The following is a 21,021-nucleotide window of genomic DNA, read 5'->3' as shown; positions in this document are numbered from 1 at the left end:
ATTCTTTCTCCCCTACCACAAGACCCAGCAAATGCACACTCAGAGAGGTACAGGACAGTATTAAGAGGTGGGGGGGGCAGCATAACAGGGCAGTCGCAGTACAATAAAGTAGCATAATTTCTCTATGAATAGAGAATTCCTCTAACATATACAAAATGATGCGAGTCTCTGCCCCGTAGAGGCTCTCCATAATCCCTAAAGTATTGACTGCATACTACTGCACAGTTTATACCACACACTAATATGCAGCCAATACCCCAGATGGGATATGGTGATGTTGCAAAACACGCACAGTCCCACCTTCACCTCAGACTCTTACCAATCCCAACCCTAACACAAGCTCTACTACTGGCATAAAAGCTTTTGACTGCCGTTAACAACTTTCACCATATCCTATACATCTGCAATACTTCCCACTATGCTTTCCTCTCAAATGTGTCATGAGCTTTCTCCAGACACATAAAAATCTCCAAAAATAAAAACCTCACCTTTTCTAAACACACACTGCTCTCCTTTTAATCCTATCAATTAACATCCTCCCATGGAATTCCCCAATTATACTCAACAAACTAATCCCTCTAAAACTACATTCATGTCTTTTTTCCTTTGTAGAATGGAATTATACAAGCACTCCTTCAGTCCTCCAGTGCATTCTCCTCTTTTAGTTACAAATAAACCTCACTTGCCAATCAACTATAACAACTCTATCAGACATTCCACATGATGCCCATTCAACCCAGACAATTTACCAGCTTTCATAACTTTCAATGCTGGTACTCCCCCAGGTAGGCGTAGCTCCTCCTTGGGGATCGGTGCCATCTGCGTAGCTCCTAATCTCAGTGAGACACACCACAACACCCTTCAAATCATACAAAACAAAGCCCTAAAAACAATTACAGGCTGCACAAATACATCACCTACAGACCATTTACACCATGAAACAAAAGTCCTCAAAGTCAAGGACCACCTCGACATGAGAGGCACACAAACACTTGCTGCAGCCACCACAAACACATCACACCCGCTACACTACATAGCAGAACACACACACACACCAAGAAACATTAAAACTACACCCAAAGACCTTTATTACGCACAGATACTCTCTTCTCTTCCTCCACAACCACCAAATACCAGCCTCCGGAAACATATTCATAATCATATCACTCACCGCTCCATTAACACACTGAAAGACAACACACTGCTGCATGCCAGACCCCCTGATATCCACCCTTCTGAATCCTCTCTCCCACGAAAGGACAGAGTCCACTTGGCCAGACTGCGATGCGGTCACCACCCAGCACTTCTAAGCTACCAGAAGAGGCTGGACGACCGTGTTGTGAACAGCTGCCCAGGATGTAACACTTCACCCCATACCATACAACACATAATGGAAGACTGCATTATACACAATCATGCATGCAAACAACACAACATACACTCTATAAAGGATTTGTGGGAAAACCCAGTTTCGGCTGTGGCCTTCCTTGGGGAGACGGGACTGCTCGGACAGACAGTCTAGGGAACGACAACAACAACAACAACTTTCAATGCTTTCTCTATCTCAAATTTTTCTATAGCTCTGTTATTTTCCTCTCCCATCACACGTCATTTTCCTAGCTCCATATGCCACAATCCCTCCCTAACCTCCATATTCAGCATTATTTTTTAATGCTCTACCCACTTTCCCCTTATTGGTTTCTCTTCAATTATCATTTATCCATCTACATCATTGGTTCCTAAAGTGGGCAGCACCGCCACCTCAGGGGCAGCACGGCAAAAGGAGGCAGTAGGGGGAGTGAAAGGCTGGCATTAATACCAGTTAAGAAATAGCTTTTTGTTTTTTTACAAAATCTGAATGACAAAATATGTCACAAACATTAAGGTAAACAAGTTTATAGAGGATAGGACTGGCACAAGAATTGTAAATGAATACATAGTTTTGTTATGTAGTCCAAAGTTGGAGAGAAGAGAGGAAAAATAAGTGAAGGTGTGTGTTCGCATGCGTGTATAAGGCGAGGGGGTTGGGGTGGTAGGAATCCAGTTGAAAGCCAAGGGGTTGCCAACCTGGGAACCACTGATCTACATTCATTACCTTTTCCTCTCTATCCAACTCATCCCCTCACTCACTCACTTCACTTTCAAAACATTTTTTTATTCTTTTCAAAATCCTGTCAAACTTCTACCCCATTCTTTATGTCCCCCACTCATTTTGTTTCTTCTTGCACCTGTCATAAGCTTCCCTTGTTCTACACCTTGCAGCAAATCCTGTTCCACCACCTTCACCTCTTTATCCCATCATTCACTACCTATACTTTGTTCTGTTCCCTCCCATCCTCATCCCACATAACATCTTGGCTCATTTCATCACTTTATCTTTGAAACTTACCCATTCTTCAACTCCTGTTTCCCCTTTATCACTCACAACCTCCCACACTTCTGTCAGGTTCTCATGAAATTATTACTTATTTTAATCATTCTCATTCAATTTAATCTCAGCACTTTGGTATCTCCCTCCATTTTTCTTCCACTCAATTTCCCTTCTACCAAAAAATTATTTGACATTACCCCCCTTCTCTCTACTGAAAACACAAATGTCCTGAACTCTTTCTATCCTACTTTTGGGTAACACTACATAGTCCATTAAAGCCCTATGAACCACCCTTCTTTTCACCGTCCCTTCCCACATGTATCTATGCTTGTCTTTCTTCCTTAACACTGTGTTTGCTATCAACTCCCTTTCTGAACAGATATCCAGTATCATCTCTCTACTATGATTCTTACCTGGGACCTCAAATTTCTCTGCTATTTGCTTATTTCCTACTCTGGAATTGAAATCCCCCAACATCACTACATTTTCATACTTCCCAAGAACCTATACAATAATTTGAATCTAAAAATCCTGTCTTTCCTCTTCACTTTTCTCAAGTCTCTTTTCTTTCTCTATGATTACTTTTGAGTATTCATTCGATCTAATGGTTCCTCTTTCTCCACCTCTCCCTCTTTCCATTTTACAAAAACACATATTTCATTTAGCCCATCTTTTCTTCAAAATTAATTTATTTTCAGTTTCAGTACATATTGTTTCCACTCCGAAGTTATATACATAATCAAAAGTATCCTAATTATGCTGTATATTTTTAGGCTCTCAGAATTCTTTTGAATCCATTTCTCCCCAAAACTGCCTCATTCTTTAAAGTTCACTTTTCCAAAGTTATATCTTCCATGCCTGTACAACTCTTCTCTTAGTTCTGGATCCCCTACAGTCAAATGGAACTCTGGTACCACAAGGTCACTCTTTGCCATGGAGCATAATTACACAAAAGAATCTATAACAACTGGCTGGTGTATCTTCCCCTCTCATTCTTCTTCTGTACTCTATTGTCATTATTTTGTCCATTGTTATATTTAACAAAGTATTACCTTACAATAATACATTTTCACCCACTTCACGATCTTCCCAGTTTCTCTCTCTACAGCTAAGGGCACCAAATAGGACCTTTCTTCAAATATTTTCTTAAACTGTGTTTCAGTGTCTAACTTCTCTTGGTAATCATCTTCTATCCACGCCCTTGTCTTAGGGGGTTATCATGGGCGTAAGGGTCTGACTTTTCTAAAGCATGATAAAGTTGCATATATTTCTGGCCATGACACAGGAATATTCAAGGTAATCAACTAAAACAAATCTGATACATTTGTCCAATTTTACTATTAAAATTTACCAGAGACTAATATCTGAAAATTTATATTTCTTGAGCCTATTCTTGATGTCAAAATACATATCCTAAATTACAAATATTCCCTATCCTAAAACATAGATTAAATACTATTATAAAATTCATTTGTAGGTGGGTATTGTATTGCGTATGATAAACTCTAGCTTTGAAATAACTTAGATTTCATCCTATTTAATATATAGAAACTATGTGCAATACTTCTAGTAAGAATGTTCTTAACACAGTTGTTGGGAGGCTATTTGATTATTTTTTCATCATTATTATTATTTTTTCCCTTTGATTCTCTGGACTAAGAGTCCTATAATGAATATACCTATTTAACTGATATATAATTATTTGGATATTTTACCACTATTCAGTAAATTAGGGACCTTCTACAGTTTGTTTGTATTTTTGGGTACAGTTGATTGTAGACTGGAGGTACATACTTCTTTTCAAACAGCAGTAAATATTATATAACTTCACTGGCTCTCTATTAATTCAGGAGGTTTGATAAAACAAAGTCATCAATCTTGTTCATCTTCAACAGACTGCATTAGTTACATGGATTGATATACAAAAAAAAAAAAAAAAAAAAAAAAATCTTTGTAGAGGGCCTGGAACACGATGCAACTTTGAATCTAAGAAATGAAGATTAGTTTCCCACTCACGTTTTTTGTTCAACTTCATACTAACTTTTACATTTATAAACCTATACAAAAATGAGTATATTGTATAAATTCATGCTTGCAATATGAATATGTTTACACAAAAGTAAAGAATACACTCATAATATACAAATATTAAGACTAATATCACACTTTCCCTCAAAATGCAGAGGATGGTGATATGAACAGGTTATGAACAGTAACTCGTTTGCAATTTCACCTTCCTTTACATGTATCTGTTTAAGATATAATCTATAATATGTATAGAATGTGACACCTTCACCCTTTGAGAGTGATAATCTAAAGGAAAGCATAAGGTAGAACATTATCTTTTCCTATGCTGTAGTCTACATGTAAAGATTAGGCTACTTGTTTTAAAAACGCATACATATTTTTTATACAAGTTTGGGTCTCTTAAAGTTGCTGTACTTCTTTAACAGCTTTAGATATTTCCTCCAATCTCTGCCTTTCTTGATATAATCTGCCCAGCTTACTCTATTCCAAATTTCTTTCTTCTCCATCTTGGCACACATCTTAACCAACAATCCCTCCTCTATTTTTTTTTTTTTATGTATGTTCTTTCTGTACCTCAGCTTACAACTTATCTTTATTTCTTGCTATTCAACTTCAGTAGCTTGTTATTTGACTTTAACATTACTTGATCTGTTCTCTACTGTTCAAGCTGTAAATGCTGAATCTCTATCTCTAATATGTTTTGTTTAATTTGAGCCTTTAGTTTTTCCATTTGCAATTATTGCTCCTTGGTTTTATTTTTTCTGTTTGCCTGTTTGTCTCTTTAATTTACTAGTTTCTTAGGATTATTGTTTTAAGTTCATTTTGCAATAAATGACTACTAATCTCTAATTTCTATGACTCAATTTGCTTTTGAGCCTTAATTTATATACTGACTCAATCACTAAATCTCATTTAATTACTCCATCTGTGAGGACTGCTCTTGAATCTCAATATTTTACATCTCCATATCGGATTCCTATGAATGCTGCTTGATCTTCAGTGTCACCATCCAGTGATTTACTCTTTTTTGTTTTCTACCTACTGATCACAGAGTATTACCTTTGTCTTTTGAACCAATTATTAATAGACAATCATGTGAATCATCAACCTGCAGGAATTCTGCTAGCTATTTCTGTTGCTGCTCCAACCCTTTATATCTATGGACTTTCTTGACAATTTTTAGCTTTAATCTGTGCAGTAAAGTAACTTTTAGTACATCTCAAATTCTCCAGTTATTATCTTCTATATTTGACCCATTGATCTTTTACAATCCTTTCACAAAATTTCACTATTGCATTGGTGAATAATACCAGCCTATGGTTTCTGAATTGGTTCCACATTAGCCCTTTTCCAATCATATGGCAATATTCCTTCTTTTAATGAACATAAAACAAGACTATGAATCCTGTCTACCAATTGTTCCCTACATTCTTAAGTATTCAGACTGAGATCTTGTCAGGTCATGAAGCTTTTCTCGCATCTAATTATCTCAAAAGATTGAGCACTTCCCTCACTTCTACATTTATATTTTCTAAACCTGAATTTTTGCTCACCTTGCCTTCATCAACAAAATATCTTTGTGAAGACCTGGCAAAATTAGGTAAATTGGCCTGTCAACATAAGAATCTGTTTGGCATCAGTATCTTTCAGAACACAGATGAATGATATTGGCTATTTTCAGAAGTGAAAATACTGCCTTCATATATGAATGGTACAAAGTCTGGGTCATATATCAAAGCAAACAATTTTTGACAACAGAACATGACAGGTGTCTTATTTTGAAGGTCCTCTTCATTATGAACTACAGTAGAGCTGCCTTACATATTATCCAGTTATGACTTAGGACACTGATTACACTATATATAGTCTTAGATATGGTATCTGTAGTATTTACAATATTTACACTATGGATGCTTTTACTTTGGGAGTCTTTAGGACTTTGCCTATTCTGAACACATTGTTTCCAATTTGATGTCATGTGTTTTCATATGAACTACACTGAACAAGTTATTTTCCATATTTGGAGTGTAGCATTCTTGATCAGTCTTTTTTTTTCAAGTGTCCTAATTGTTTAACCCCTTCCATACGGTGCCGCACACATAGGCGTCATGGGGAGCGAGTGTATTCGCGAGGCTGCCATATCGGCGTCTTGATTATATTTATTGTAGTCGCCCCTCCATAATGACATTCTTTCTAATTCTTTTGTAATCGCATTTTCTATGGTTATCAAAATTCACGGGTGAAGAGAGAACGATCGATATAAGCGGTGACTATATTTTATGATGCGAGTATTATTACGACACGTCGTACGGCTGGCATTGGCTGCTGCCACCGAGATCTAAGTCCATGACGCCTACGTGTGCGGCACCGTATGGAAGGGGTTAATGGCTTTCTTCTATTAGTTATTTCTGGCATTATTTCTATCAAGTACAATATCAATTTTCCAAAATTCAATAATACATGTATAAATATCTGTAGGGTCATGTATTTTGATTCAAAATTTTATTATCTGAAAGATACTGTCTTGTCTGTATGCATATATAATACACATTATACACACTATATATATATATATATATATATATATATTTATATTGTTTTAAGTGGACAAAACAATAGTGTGTACAAACACCATACAAGAATTTAAGAACAAACGAGATGTTGTGAGATACAAAGATGGGTCATTACACGCATAGCTCCCCTTCCCATATAATACAACTAGGTAAAATAAATACACGTACACCAAGAACTTTTTCCCCCTATAAAGGAGGTAGCCAAGTCAAAGACTAGTACCTACTCCCACCCATTCCATTCTCATCCACCACCCTTTCCTCTCTCTCATTTTACCTCCTCATGGATGATGGATCATTCCTGTATCCTGCCCACTACCCTGGGTCAGAAGCAATACAACAAGACAGAGTACATCCACATTACGGCCTTTCCACTTAATCGGCACCCGTCCCCTCTCTGTCCCCTCATGCAGAAAAAGAGATAATGGGGGAGAAATCACTTTGGGCTGCATAAAAATATTATTCATACATGAGCACACCCTATCCCCCCATCCCTTCCTTGCACAACAGTATCATCTAAACAAAGCCACTCTCCACTCATTCCTATCTCCTGCCTTCTCCCTTCTTTGCTCAACAGACATTCCCCTTTTCCTTGATGTCCCTTCACCCTGTCCATCTATCTCATCCTTGGTTGTCCCCTCAAATTCACTCTCTCTACCTCTGCCTTCCACACCTCTTTTACTAATTTTTCATCACTCATTCTTTCCATGTGTCCAAACCATCCCAATACTCTTTCATCAGCCCTATATCCCATCTCCTTTTCCACTCCTCACCTCCTTGTTTCTCACTCTATCCAACCTAGTAAACCCTACCATACTTCTCAGACATCTCACCTCAAACATATTTGTGATGAAATAATAACATATTTCCATTGGCTTGGACTAAACGGGCAGAAAAAACAATTATGCAAAAGATGCCTACACACTTAGAATCCTGCATGGCTTCCCCTTTGTTCCAACCTTAAGGTCACTCAAGAGTGAACAAGGATCATTCATAAAATTAATTTACAAAGGATTTGTCTTCTATTTTTGTACAAAAAATGTTAACTGTTCTTGATGTAAAGACCCTAGCTGTTTGACCTCATGAAACATCAGTATTTACCTAAATTAATTTGCAGTCCATGCATACAAACAACGGAGAGAAAAAAAAAAAAAAAAAGTTTGTGCCATGCACTGGCCAGTAGCTGTCATTCTCTGGGTTAGTTCCATTGTAGTTGGTCCTAGTTAAGCCCCTGTTTGCAGTTGCATCAAGTGCAGTATAGTTTGTAGTTGATCCTCTTGTTCGATTCTAGTAATAGCAGTTTCATTACGGTAGAAGCCGTTGAGCAAGTGGTAATAAGATTATCCTTGACAAACATCATGAAGTGTACATCAGCCATGCAGTGAAGGAAGAATGCATAATCATGGCAGCAGCAGTTCCATTCCCAAAGTTGTAGTGTAGCAGTTCTGGCAGAAGACAGCATAGTTGTGGCAGTAGCAGTTTTGGCAGAAGACAGCATAGTTGTGGCAGTAGCAGTTTTGGCAGAGGACAGCATAGTTGTGGCAGTAGCAGTTTTGGCAGAGGACAGCATAGTTGTGGCAGTAGCAGTTTCAGCAGAAGACAGCATAGTTGTGGCAGTAGCAGTTTTGGCAGAAGACAACATAGTTGTGGCAGTAGCAGTTTCGGCAGAAGACAGCATAGTTGTGGCAGTAGCAGTTTTGGCAGAAGACAGCATAGTTGTGGCAGTAGCAGTTTCGGCAGAAAACAGCATAGTTATGGCAGTAGCAGTTATAGCAGAAAATTGCATAATCACGACAGTAGCAGTTCCAGCAGAAAACCACAGTCGTGGCAGTAGTCATTTCGGCAATAGCAGCGGAATAGTGGAGCAGCGATTTAACTTTGTCTAGTGATAACCTTGCAGTTGTTTCAGTTCTGTAGTATCCTAATTCAACAGGTCTCCTAAGGGTTGTTAGCATTTCTTCCTACCTTCCCCCTTCCTCCTTGTTCAACAGCTTGGGTCTAGATATTGTGTTCTTAATGTTTATATTAAATTAATTTTTACTTGGTAGTTTCCCATGACCTCTGCAATGTCCATGTCTCCCCTCCCCCTTTTTTTTTTCTCTCTCTCCAACTCTATAAAAGGGTTCTGCCTATTGGAGGAGGATGGAAACCTCTGTACCTGCAGACCACGTGTGGTGGACACTCTACTTTCACCTCATTTAAAATTTTCCTTTCTACCTCTCTTAAATTCAAAGGCTCTGCCCCATACTTTAAAGCCATCAACAATCACCCCTTTATACAATCTCCTTTTTGCATCCATTTCCAGATGCCTATTTCTCATGGTACTTTTTAATCTAAGGCATTTACTTGCTTCTCTCAATCTACAATTTACCTCTACCTCCACACCTCCCTTCCCTGCCACATGCGACCCCAAATACCAAAAGCTATCCTCTTCCTGCAGCCACATAGTGGTTGGGAAGTGTCGAGTGCCAGGTAAGAATTGTAGTGGAGAGCTGATGGTGGAGATGTGTTTAGAGAGTTGCAGATAACTAACACAGTGTTTAGGAAAAAGTTAAACATAAATGCACATGGAAGAGGGTAATGGATGGAAAGGTGGCTCCCCTCCACTCAACAGTCTCCTTGATATCATCAATCCACTATGTACTCCAATGGGCATTGGTCCTTCCAGTCTTCACATCAATGTTTTGCACAAATTAACCAGATAGCTTGAAAAATAACTGAGTTACACATTTTTGAACATTGCCAAATTTTGACACCATTTTCAGATTTTTTTTTTTTTTTTACTCCCTTTCTATATGCAGTTCTTCAATTCCTTCTTCCCCCTACTACAGGGAACATAGAGGAAAAGGAAATGTATATTAATGGAAATGGTACATGACAGTTTCAAGAGAACAGCATAACAAAGGGATAGAGCAAAAGTAGCATCATTCCTCCAATTCCACTTTTGACTCCATTTATAAAATTGATCTAAATCTTCCTATAGCAATGTACAATCCTTTTTCTTTTCTTCATGATATTGCCATTATCTGCAATAAGTTTATATGGCTATATATTCCATTTATCATACAGAAGGAACACTACAGCTACTAGTACTGAGCCTTGATGTACTCCACTAGTCACTTACCTCCAATATGACTTTTGATCTCACTCATGTTCCCATACCACCATTACTTGAAAAACTATTTTACAATTTCAACGTATTCCCATTACAGCCTTCTATGTTTTAAACTTCCAAATTTATCTTTTGTACATCTTGTAGAAATTCTTTTCCAAATTTAGGTATACATAATCCACCAAACCTTTCATGCAGCATATCTACCACTTTTGAATAAAAGTATGGCACATTGGTTAAACAAGACTTTCCTTTTCTAAATCCAAATTGTCAATAAAGATTCCTCTTCTTCCAAGTATTTCACCAATCTTTTTCATTTTTCACATAGTTTGACCATCATACAGGTGAAGCACACTGGTTTATAACTTGGTAGTACCTCAGTTATCTCCTTTGAATATTGGTACCACATTTGCAGATTTTCATTCCAAATGCATCTTCCCCTATTTCATTCTGTTGCCCCATGTCTCTCTTGCAGGAAACCCACAGTCATGAGTTGGGCCCATAAGTCACTAAGGGATGAATAATGAATTGCTGCCTAGGGAATCTTATCATGGAGGCATTGTAGTATGAGGTGCTCTATTTTCTGTGTGTGATGAGTGTATCTAGGGCAGATTGAATCTGTAGCCAGGACTATTCTGTGTTGATACCATTTTAATGGTGGATGGCGTCCTGAATGCAAGCATGCCAGTGCACTTCTTCAAGTTCCATCTTTGTTTAGTCCAACATGGTCTCTAGTCACAGGTCCAATAAGCAAGGTGGTGTTGAAATTATCATAGGTATTCGAGTTTGCAATTACATGGATTGATTGTGTGTTTCTGGTTAATATTACCAGTAGGCCATGCACAGGCTTACTAATGTCAATATACAAAAACCAAAGAGGAAAATAACACTTTTAACATATATATGAAATCATGATCTGTCTGGTACTGGCCCCTTGTTCTAATAAATTTACTAAGGGGTGTGAAACTTAATTGGGTGTCTGAAAACTGTATTGGTATATACATACATATACCAACAGCTTTTTCCCCCTTACATGGGAGGTAGCCAAAGTCAAAGGCATAACACTCATACTCATTTCATCCCCACATACTCCACTCCCATTCACCACCCCTCTCTCCCTATTTTCTTGGCTCCTCCTGGATGATGGGTCATCCCTGCATCTCGCCTATTGCCCTGAGTTAGAAGCAATGTAGCAAGACACAGGAAGGCTGCTTCATTTAACTGGCAACCCCCCTCTCCACCCCCTCATGCAGAACAAGAGAAGATGAGGAGAAATCCCTGTGGGCTGTTGAAATACCATTCACACATACTCCCTCACCCCCATCCCCCACCCACTCCCTTCCATGTATCACAGCATCATCCATACACAACCATTTTCCATTCACTCCTATCTTCTCTTCTCCCATCCTTCCTCAACAGACATTCCCCTCTTTCCCAATGCCCCTTTTACCCCATCCATCCATCCATCTCATCCTTGGTCACCCCCTCATGTTCACTCCCTCCACCTCTGCCTTCCACACCTCTTTTACTAATCTTTCTTCACTCATTCTTTCCACATGCCTAAACCATCCCATTACTCTTTCACAAATCTTATCTCCCAACTCCCTTTCCATCCCCCGCTCTCCTCCTCACTTCTCACTCTATCTGGCCTAGTAACCTCTACCATACTTCTCAGGCATATCATCTCAAACACATTTAAACTCTTTGTCTCTTATGTCCCATGTGTCTCCCCCATACAGTGTTGTCAGTACAATCAATTCTTCATACAATTTCCTTTTTGCATCCATTCCCAAATGTCTATTTCTCATTACACCTTTTAATCCCCCAAGGCATTTACTTGCTTCTCTCAACCTACATTCTACCTCTACCTTCAATATTAGAATGCTGTAAGTTGCTCTTCTCTGCACTTGTGCAATGTCATTGCAATGTTGCTTGTCAACAGCTATCCTTATAGGCACCTCTTTTTCATCCTCCTTGACATAGTTGTTTTTGAATGAAAATTACTTCTAACAAGACTTTGATCAATTCCAAACTCTTAGAAGGAACTGGACTTCCTTATTTACTCACCTTTCCTGCTTGTAGTTGTCATAGTCATGACACGATCTTTCCCATTCCTTGTTTGTATCTTCTTTAGCCCCAAATCTCTCTTTGATGTCATTACATTCTTTCAAAGCTTTGTCCCTGTCATTTAAAGCTGCAGTTATCTCTCTTTGTAAGGTCTCAATTTGAAGAAGCAGTGATCCACGCTAAAAATAAAGAAAAAAGAAAACTGATAAGAAAACAAGACTGTTAGTATCTCCATTCAGTAAGTGCATAGCAGCACCTTATCCTCAATAATCCCTTCAAATGTTCACACAAGCAAACCTACAAAGATGGGAGGGATTTAAGAGGTCATGGAAGTAAATTAAGAAAGACCACATGTTGAAAGGATGTGAAGAAATACAGTTTTCCATACAGATGTATAAATATGTGGAATAGCTTAGGTGATATAGCCCAAGCTCAAACAATACACGAGTTCAAATCTAAATATGATAATTGGAAATCAAAGATATAGATTAAACTGGAACCGTACATGAATTTGAGTCTAGGTATGTTACTAAATTAGAGAATAGGAGACAATACCCAACAAGCTATGCTCCTTTCCTGTATACTACAATTAAGTTAATACAAAATACTAATGTATTAGTGAAGGAGAAATACAACTGGCACTATTCTTTAGTGTGTACTTAATTGTATTTACCTAATAGCAGTATACAGAAAATTAACTGGCACATATTGTTTTTCTATATTAGAGTAAAATCTCTACTCATAGAGTAGATTTTACTTTCGTACTATGACTTTCTTTATGGGGTTCCCTTATAACGGCTCTTTATCACTTCTAACTCTTTCTCTTTTTATCCCCTGTGGTACAGGGTAAAGAATTATCTAATTATGACTCCCATGTGAGTCATAAAAAATGACTATGTGGTTCAGTGATGGGACTAGGAATTCTGCTTTCTGAACATTCAACTTGTGAAAAGTCAAGGCAGTGTGTCTGAAAGGAAAACTCCAACTAGAACCTTAACATTTGGCTCATTGCGTGTGCATGGTTGTGGTACTAAAGTGAAATGGAAGGGACTGGCAGTATGTTTGTGAGAAGGAAGATGGACATGTTAACCTTAAGGATGTTGGTATGCTAAAAAAAAAATTGTTTTTTGACAATTTGTCAAAAACATGTGGAAAAATTATTTCAAGTATGCACAATACACTGCTGAAATAAGAGTGTTGTACAGCATAATTTACTATTTTTAAAAAAGTATCTCAAGCAGGCAATGTCCTTATTAATAGGGACATGGTATAAGACTAGCTTTCTATTTGACATTTACATTTCATGTTTTTCTTGTATACAATTTTGGAAAGGTATATCATACATTTGCCAACATATACGAGATCTGTCTGGAAAGTATCCAGCCATTATGAATATTTGCAGAACTGGTGGTATGATCCTAATAGAACTTGGTGTACACAGACAGAAGACCTAACTACATGTGTATGAGTGGCCATACTCCCATATGACACTTTATTTATCCTCCAGACATAATTGAGTGAAGATGTGTACTCTTTGACTATCGCATTGACAATGAGTAGCTTTTGTTTCTGGGTCATACCCATAGACTTATAATTTACCTCTTGTTATTGTTTCAGGAAATCTGGGTCATTTGTAGCAGCTTGAAGCAAGTTCTGTGAATTATCAGCACAAAATTCCTTCTGCTCATAGGTCAGGAGATGAATGACGAATTTTGCCACCATGTATGTCATGCCAAGATCTTTTGTCAAAATCTCTGAAACACTTGTCCATGGGATATCAAGACCATTTTCTTATTCTTGGGCTGTCAAGTGTCATTTTTCATAGATTGCAGTCTTCACATGTTCAACATTTTTGGGTGCTCTGCATGTTGAAGGTCTTCCAGAATGTGGATGACTTTCGACAGATTCTCAGCCTTCTTTGAAGCATTTGTACCACATTTTTACCTGTGCTTCATTCACTGAATCATCCTAGAATACCTTCTTAATCATTCAAATAGTTTCTGCTAACAAATGTTCAAGTTTGCAACAAAACTTTATATTCACTGATCTACTTGTTCAGTAATTGTCAATGCGATGGCCAAACAGTACACATCTTTACTAAACTATGTTTGGCGGGTAAATGAGGTGTCACATGGGGTATGGCCACTCGGGCATACACAATAGGGTCTTCTGTCAGTGTCCACCAAGTTCTGTTAGGATCACACAGCCAGTTCTGTAAATATTCATAATGGCTGGATACTTTCCGGACAGACCTTGTAGTGACAGTGGACTGTGAAGGCAAGGTAACACAAATTAACAATTCATTGTGTATTGCTCAAGTAAGTGTTGCTGATGACACTTTTTTTTATGTGGATCATTATGTAACTTCTATCTTTATATAGGATAAAGCCAAGTAAGAAGCAATCACTTCCTGCTGTGGCCATGAAGAAGCAAGCTTATTGGAAGGCAAGTGATAACCTGCCAGCGTTGCCAAGTGACGAACAGCTGGTGAGTGACACTTCAGTCAATCGGCTGTTATAGCCTGTCACTTCCACAACTTCTGCAGAACGCTTTTTGTCTGCTTGTAAGAGGAAAATATTTTTCCATAGTAACAGTGGCACAAGTATAAAGAATATGTGTGAAAATAATTTTTTTGTGGAGATGAAAGTCTTCTCTGGTGAGAATGAGGGAGTTGAAGGAAGTCTATTATAGACTAATTGATCACAGCTTGCTGAAGAGGTGCTAAAAAGGCGAGACTCAAAACCCTAACACGTCACTACACAGCCCTATCTGGAACATATGCTTGAAAGTCAGGAGCCTTGGGAGGCAAACTTTGGTATTGTTCAGACAGTGATCAGCCATAATATTGAGTATATGGAGGGCTACCTGGGTAAAGAATTGAGGATTGAATACCCCAGGATCAAGAAACATTGTGCAGGTCTGGACAAAAACAGAACACATAGACGAATGCAAACCTCCCAAAAAGAGGAAACTCCTCACACATCCCTATGCACCAGGGGAGTTCTGATTCTTGGCTAGGGACTGTGTTTAATGTTGGGAAGTGACTCATCCCTAATGAAACAAAACCCTAACATGATTCACATTTTCTGTAATGGCTCATTCAGGGGTAATGGCACAGGGGTAAAAGCCAATAAACATTTTGGGACAAAGTAATGTAAATCTGACAAATATCACTTACAAAACACTGCACTTTATTTGACATTTAATTCATCAGTATCTATGTATCTTTCATCTATATTGCTAATGTATCTTTCAGAGGGTGAAAATTTTTGTTTTTATCTTTGAGACCCAGACTTGCTAACATTTTTTATAACAACTCAAAAAGTTCTTTCTCTATGTAAATTATTTTTTTTTCTACAATGATTACAATTTTTTTCTCAATTGTCTTGTTGAATTGTGTCTTTGAGGGTAAAACTAAAGCTTTTAGAAATGCAATTACTTTCTTTTTTAATGAAATTTAGGCATTCAAAAGAAAAATCCAGTATGGTGTAACTTTTAGACAGAGTAATACATTAACAAGACAATCTCTATCAAAGCACCTAGCTTCCTGGAAAAAATAAACATCACAGGCTCCATTAGTTACCAAGATTTATGGAAATAAAAGACAACTCCTCAGCCCACAATGGATTTCCATGAAAATTGGCACAGATACTTTTCATACTATATGCCTCTTACAGGGAGGGAGAGGGAAAAAAATAAAAAATAAAAAAAATAATAGTAATAATAATATAATAATAATAATAATATATATATATTCAGTCTTGCTTATTATTTCAATAAGCATACCAACATCCGTAAGTGAAACTAAGATGAAAGGGGAGTTTGAGTTTTGTGTGGTGCAGTGTAAGGCAGAAGTTCTCAAAGTGGTCAATATCAAAGGAGTCTGAGGTAAAGGTGGGGCTGTATCATGGCTATTCAACATACACATGGATAGGGTGGTACAAGAGGTAAATGTGAGGGTACTGAGCAGGGGATTGGAGCTAGTTGAAGAAAATGGAGAGAAGTGGGAGGTCATTTGTTGTTTAATGATAACAATGCACTTGTGGTAGGGTCACAGTAGGGATGAAGGCAGTAAGTTGAGTTTGGGAATGTATGGAACAGAAGAAAGCTGAAGGTAAATGTAGGTGCTGTGACAGAATGTCACAGCACCTAAAAGTAAGGTAATGAGATGTACAAGGGGAGAGGATGGCAGAGAGTTGGAAGTAAGTCTTCCAAGAGGCTGGAGGTAGTGGAGAGCTTTAGGTATTTGGGGTCATATATGGCAGGAAAGGGAGTAGGAAAGGTGGACGTAAATTGTAGTTTGAATGAAGCAAGTAAATGCCTTAGAGAATTAAAAACTGTCATGAGAAATATATATCTGGGAATGCATGCAAAGAGGAGATTTTATGAAGGGGTGATTGTGCTAACAACAATGTATGAAGCAGAGATTTTATATTTAAAAGAAGTAGATAGAAGTTTAAATGTGTTTGAGATGAAATGTCTGAGAAATATGGTAGGGGTTACAAGGTTGAACAGAGTGAGAAATGAGGATGTGAGCAGAGCAGGGAGGGGGGTGGAAACAGAGATGGCAGATAGGGCTGATGAAGGTGTATTGGGATGGTTTGGACACATGGAAAGAATGCATGAAGAAAGTTTAGTAAAAGAGGTGTGAATGGCAGAGAAGGCTGGAGTGAAGTTGAAGGGATGACCAATGATGAGATGGATGGATGGGATGAAAGGAGTTTTGAGCATGAGGGGAATGTCTGCTGAGCAAGGGAGAAAGCAGGAGATAGGGATGAATGGAGAATGGGTGTGTATAGACAATACTGTGATGCAAGGAAGGGAGGGGGTGGGGGATTGGGGTGTGTGGTGTCTCTAACTCCCCCACGTGTGCATCTACGCAATATTTTGGCTTATATCATCATCATTGTAGCAATGGGGTGGACAAAGAATTTATATATTATGTAGATTAAGTCCACATTATGCCTGTAATACAGGCCTTTATATCCTCACGAAAGCACAACCTTGGCCCTGCCATGTCATGTTTGTGTGAGGATGGGTCCTCTGCTACTTTTGTGTACATCGGCTGTGTATATAAACAGAAGGGTCTTGTTACCAAGCCCAGTTCCCCTCAGTACTTGGAAACCAGTGGGGCGTATCCCAAGGCCCAACTGACCCTGGTTATTTTATGCCACGATCAGCGCAGATCGACATCGCTATTCTGGGGATGTCACTACTTCTGGTATCACTGCCATTGCCAACAATGCCCAGCTCCTCTGATGTTATGCACGACTACCTCACCACACCAGACATCACGATCGCAGATCAATATTGCTACTCCCGGGATGTCACTGCTTCCAACATCTCCGCCGTTGCCACGGCTGCCTCTAGGGGGTTCTTGCCTCCACTGACGTCACTCATGCCCACCTCTTTGCTCAGATGTCATAATCAACACAGATCAATGTCATGATCACCACAGATTGATGTCACTGCTAACAATGCCCAGCTCCATTGACATCATGCAAGACTGCTTCCTCCCACCAGATGTCACGATCACTGCAGATTGACGTCATGATTCCAGGGATGTCAATGCTTCCGAAGTTGCCACTTCAGGGGGTTCCCACCTCCACTGATATCACTCATGGCCACCTCCTGACTTGGACGTCACAATTACTGTAGATCATATCACAATCACCGCAGATCAATGTCACAATCAACTAAGATTGATGTCACTTATTTTCGTACCCCACCTCTGCCTGCTGTGCCTTCTGGGACTGATGCCTCCCCACACTTTGCAGGGGAAGGAGGGTAATGTGGTATCTCTAACTCTCCCATATGTGCATCTGCACTATATTCTTGCTTATAGTATCATTGTTGCAGCAATGGGGTGGACAACGAATTTGTGTAGAAATGGCTGGCCTTCAGCCTTGTATTACTATTGTGTAGATTAAGTCCATGGGGATACGGATTGGCTATATGTGAATGAAAATTTGACGCAGCCTGAAGGGATTTCTCCTTGTCTTTTCTTTCCACATGAAGGGACTGAGGGAGAAGGGGGGCAGCTGACTGAGTGAAGTGGCCTTGCTGTGGATGCACTGTCTGGCTGCACTGCTGCTTACCCAGGGCAGTGGATGGGGGACAGAGATGACCCTTCATCTATGAGGAGCTATGATGAGGCAGTGGGCGGGTGACAGAGATGACCCTTCATCTATGAGGAACTATGATGAGAGGGAGAAAAGAGTGGTGGATGGGAGTGGAATAGCAGTGAGTATTGGCCCTTGTGCCTCTTGCATGAGGAGTAGTGAAGATCCTTGTTCACCACTTTCATCATAGTCACCACTCTGATGTCCATCTCTCTCTTGCCAAGGTCAACACTGCCTTGCCTGGATCTTGCCACACCTTTTTTTTTGGCAGATTCTTCGTGAATTTCATTGTGCGGACAGATGGAAAGATTGGCAATGGACAAATGGAGATAGTAAAAACCATCAAAAACTCAAAACTCAAGACTACCCACTCATGAAATAGTTTGAGCAACCTAAGAAAATAGATTTAACCTAATCAACACTGTTACATCACCGAGAAGCATTTCTCCAAAACTAGCTTCAAGATCACTGTACCAGAAAGTGGGAAAATAATTTTAAAGAAATATGAAACATCAATTGCAACAACGAAGCCACTCCCACTTTCCCCTGTACAGATACAGAAGTGGCAATAAAAAAGATAATTCCAAAGCTGAAGGTCCATGCAAGATCTCAGACATCCTTGGCCAAATAGCCATAAAAGCCTTAACCTATATTTCCAGCTACTCTTGCCTAAACATCATCCCAAATATCTGGATGTGACATTTACCTACTTGTATCTACCTAAATGTAGTATATAGGAAAGGAAAAAATAAAATAAATACAAAATATCATATTGAAAAGGGAGGTACAGTAATAATGGACTAGCTAGTGAGGTTGTTCTATGTGTTCTAAGGGAGGGTAGTGCTGGAGGACTGTAGGGAAAAGGGAACAAATGTGAGTGTAGTAGTTTTAGAGGGATCAGTTTGCTGAGTGTAGTCAGGTAGGCTTATAGAAGGGTATTAAATGAGAGGATTAGGAGAGGAACAGAGGGAGTAATTAATGAGGAGCAGTGTGGATTTAGGAAAGGTAGGGGTTGCATGGATCAGATTTTTGTAATAAGACAGACATGAGAAAGCTTTGGCAAAAGGTAGAAATGTTTTTTGGGCCTTTATGGATTTGGAAAAGGCTTATGACAGGGTGGACAGGAACTGTGAGAGGTTTTGCAGATATATGGGATGGGGGGAAAGCTGTTAAGGGCAGACAAGAGTTTTTATGAGAGTAATAGAGCCTGTGTTAGAATTACAAATGGAGAGCAAGTGGTCTAAGGTAAAGGAGAGACTTCATCAAAGATGTGTCATACCGCCATGGTTGTTTAATGTGTTCATAAATGGGATGATGTGGGAGGTAAAAGGGATTGGAGAAGGTTAAAGAAAATGAAGAAAAGTAGGTGAGCCAGTTGTTGTTTGCTGACAACACTGCATTTCTGGCAGGGTCAGAGGGGGGATTAAGGGAGTTAGTGATGGAGTTTGGGGAAGTATGGAATAGGAGAAAGTTGAAGGTAAATATGGATGAAAGGTGATGGGATGTACAAGGGGAGGATGGCAGCAATCTGGAAGTAATTCTTCAAGGAGAAGGGCTGGAGGATGTGGATAGCTTTAGGTACTTGGAGTTGTGTAGTATATTACAAAAGAGAAAAATCCAACACTAAGTATTGGGTGGTCTCAAATTCCATTCTAACGAGAGACCTAGACAAAATCTTATCGTCCTCCAACATTTGTCTTGCGACTTCTACAGTTACAAAAGTGGAGGACCTCATAATCAAGAAATAAGACCCAACCTTAAATAAAAACAGTGTAGTATATGAAATCCCATGTGGTGGATGTGATAGGAAATACATCGGTGAAACTAGCAGGATATGACACTAGAATAAAAGAACACCAAGCAGATGTTAGACACCACAGGGTTAGCAGTGCGATAGTAAACCATGTCAACGAACGAGGCCATCTAGCGAAATGGGACAAGGCAAAAATTCTTATGGATAACATCACATGACAAGAAAGGCGATGGAGTCCATTTTCATCAACATCCATGATAACATCAATAAGAGGACTGGGGTTTTAATATGGGCTAAAGCAGCAGCACGCTTTGTCATCATGAACAAAATACACATAGTCCCTGATCCAGATAGTTCAGCCATGTGACACCCAACAGGCGGATAACTGGTCCACCCACTGCGATAACTCATCACACCAACAGATGACATTGAGTGGGAGACCAACCTGATACATTGCCACATTCCCTTTTATGCCATATATATGGACCAACTTGACTTCAAACTCTATTCCTCTGAAGAAGCCACTCAGGTGAAACTAGTCAGGAATAAAAGTATTTCCCTTAACCCGTGTTCCCTTTACCTCCTATCCACATTAATCATATCAACAAAATTTAAGATTACACAGAAAAAAAGCACAAGAAATATTAGAAACATGAATAAAACCTACTTCTTTGCCAGCATCTTTTGAATTTTGCTCAATATTCTTTATCCTCTTGTTGGCTTGACCTAATTCATCTTGTAGCTTGTCCATTTCTTTGTGAACAGTATCTCGCTCACTCATGACCAATGTGTATTCTTGCATAGCTGCATTACGTTCCTCCTGTAGTCTCTTAAGGTCTTTGTTCAAATGTTGTCTCTGTATCAGGTGTGTGTTCATTTCCTTCATCATCTCATCATACTTCTCCCTTGTCTGTAAATTGCAATATTCATTACAAGATAGGACTCAAAACAAATTGAGTAGACTTTGAGGCATTCATAGATAGTGTTACATTAAATGT

At 39.0% G+C, this 21,021-nt stretch overlaps 1 protein-coding gene across 3 annotated transcripts in view; it reads right to left on the bottom strand.

The window, feature by feature from the left end:
* Dlg5 (MAGUK family member discs large 5) overlaps positions 1-21,021 on the bottom strand; it is a 451,629-nt gene that overhangs the window by 102,159 nt on the left and 328,449 nt on the right. For all 3 annotated transcript variants that reach the window (XM_076172266.1, XM_076172267.1, XM_076172268.1), the window contains 2 exons: positions 20,691-20,933; positions 12,149-12,327 (listed from right to left, as the gene is read on the bottom strand). In XM_076172266.1, the coding sequence (XP_076028381.1) occupies positions 12,149-12,327; positions 20,691-20,933 (422 nt within the window). The remainder of the gene's footprint in view (positions 1-12,148; positions 12,328-20,690; positions 20,934-21,021) is intronic.

The sequence above is a fragment of the Oratosquilla oratoria genome, chromosome 32 (assembly GCF_046742065.1).
Source record: "Oratosquilla oratoria isolate Oo_2021 chromosome 32, ASM4674206v1, whole genome shotgun sequence".
NCBI lineage: Eukaryota > Metazoa > Arthropoda > Malacostraca > Stomatopoda > Squillidae > Oratosquilla > Oratosquilla oratoria.
Note: the sequence above shows the minus strand (reverse complement) of the source record. Positions and strands in the feature narration are given on the sequence as shown.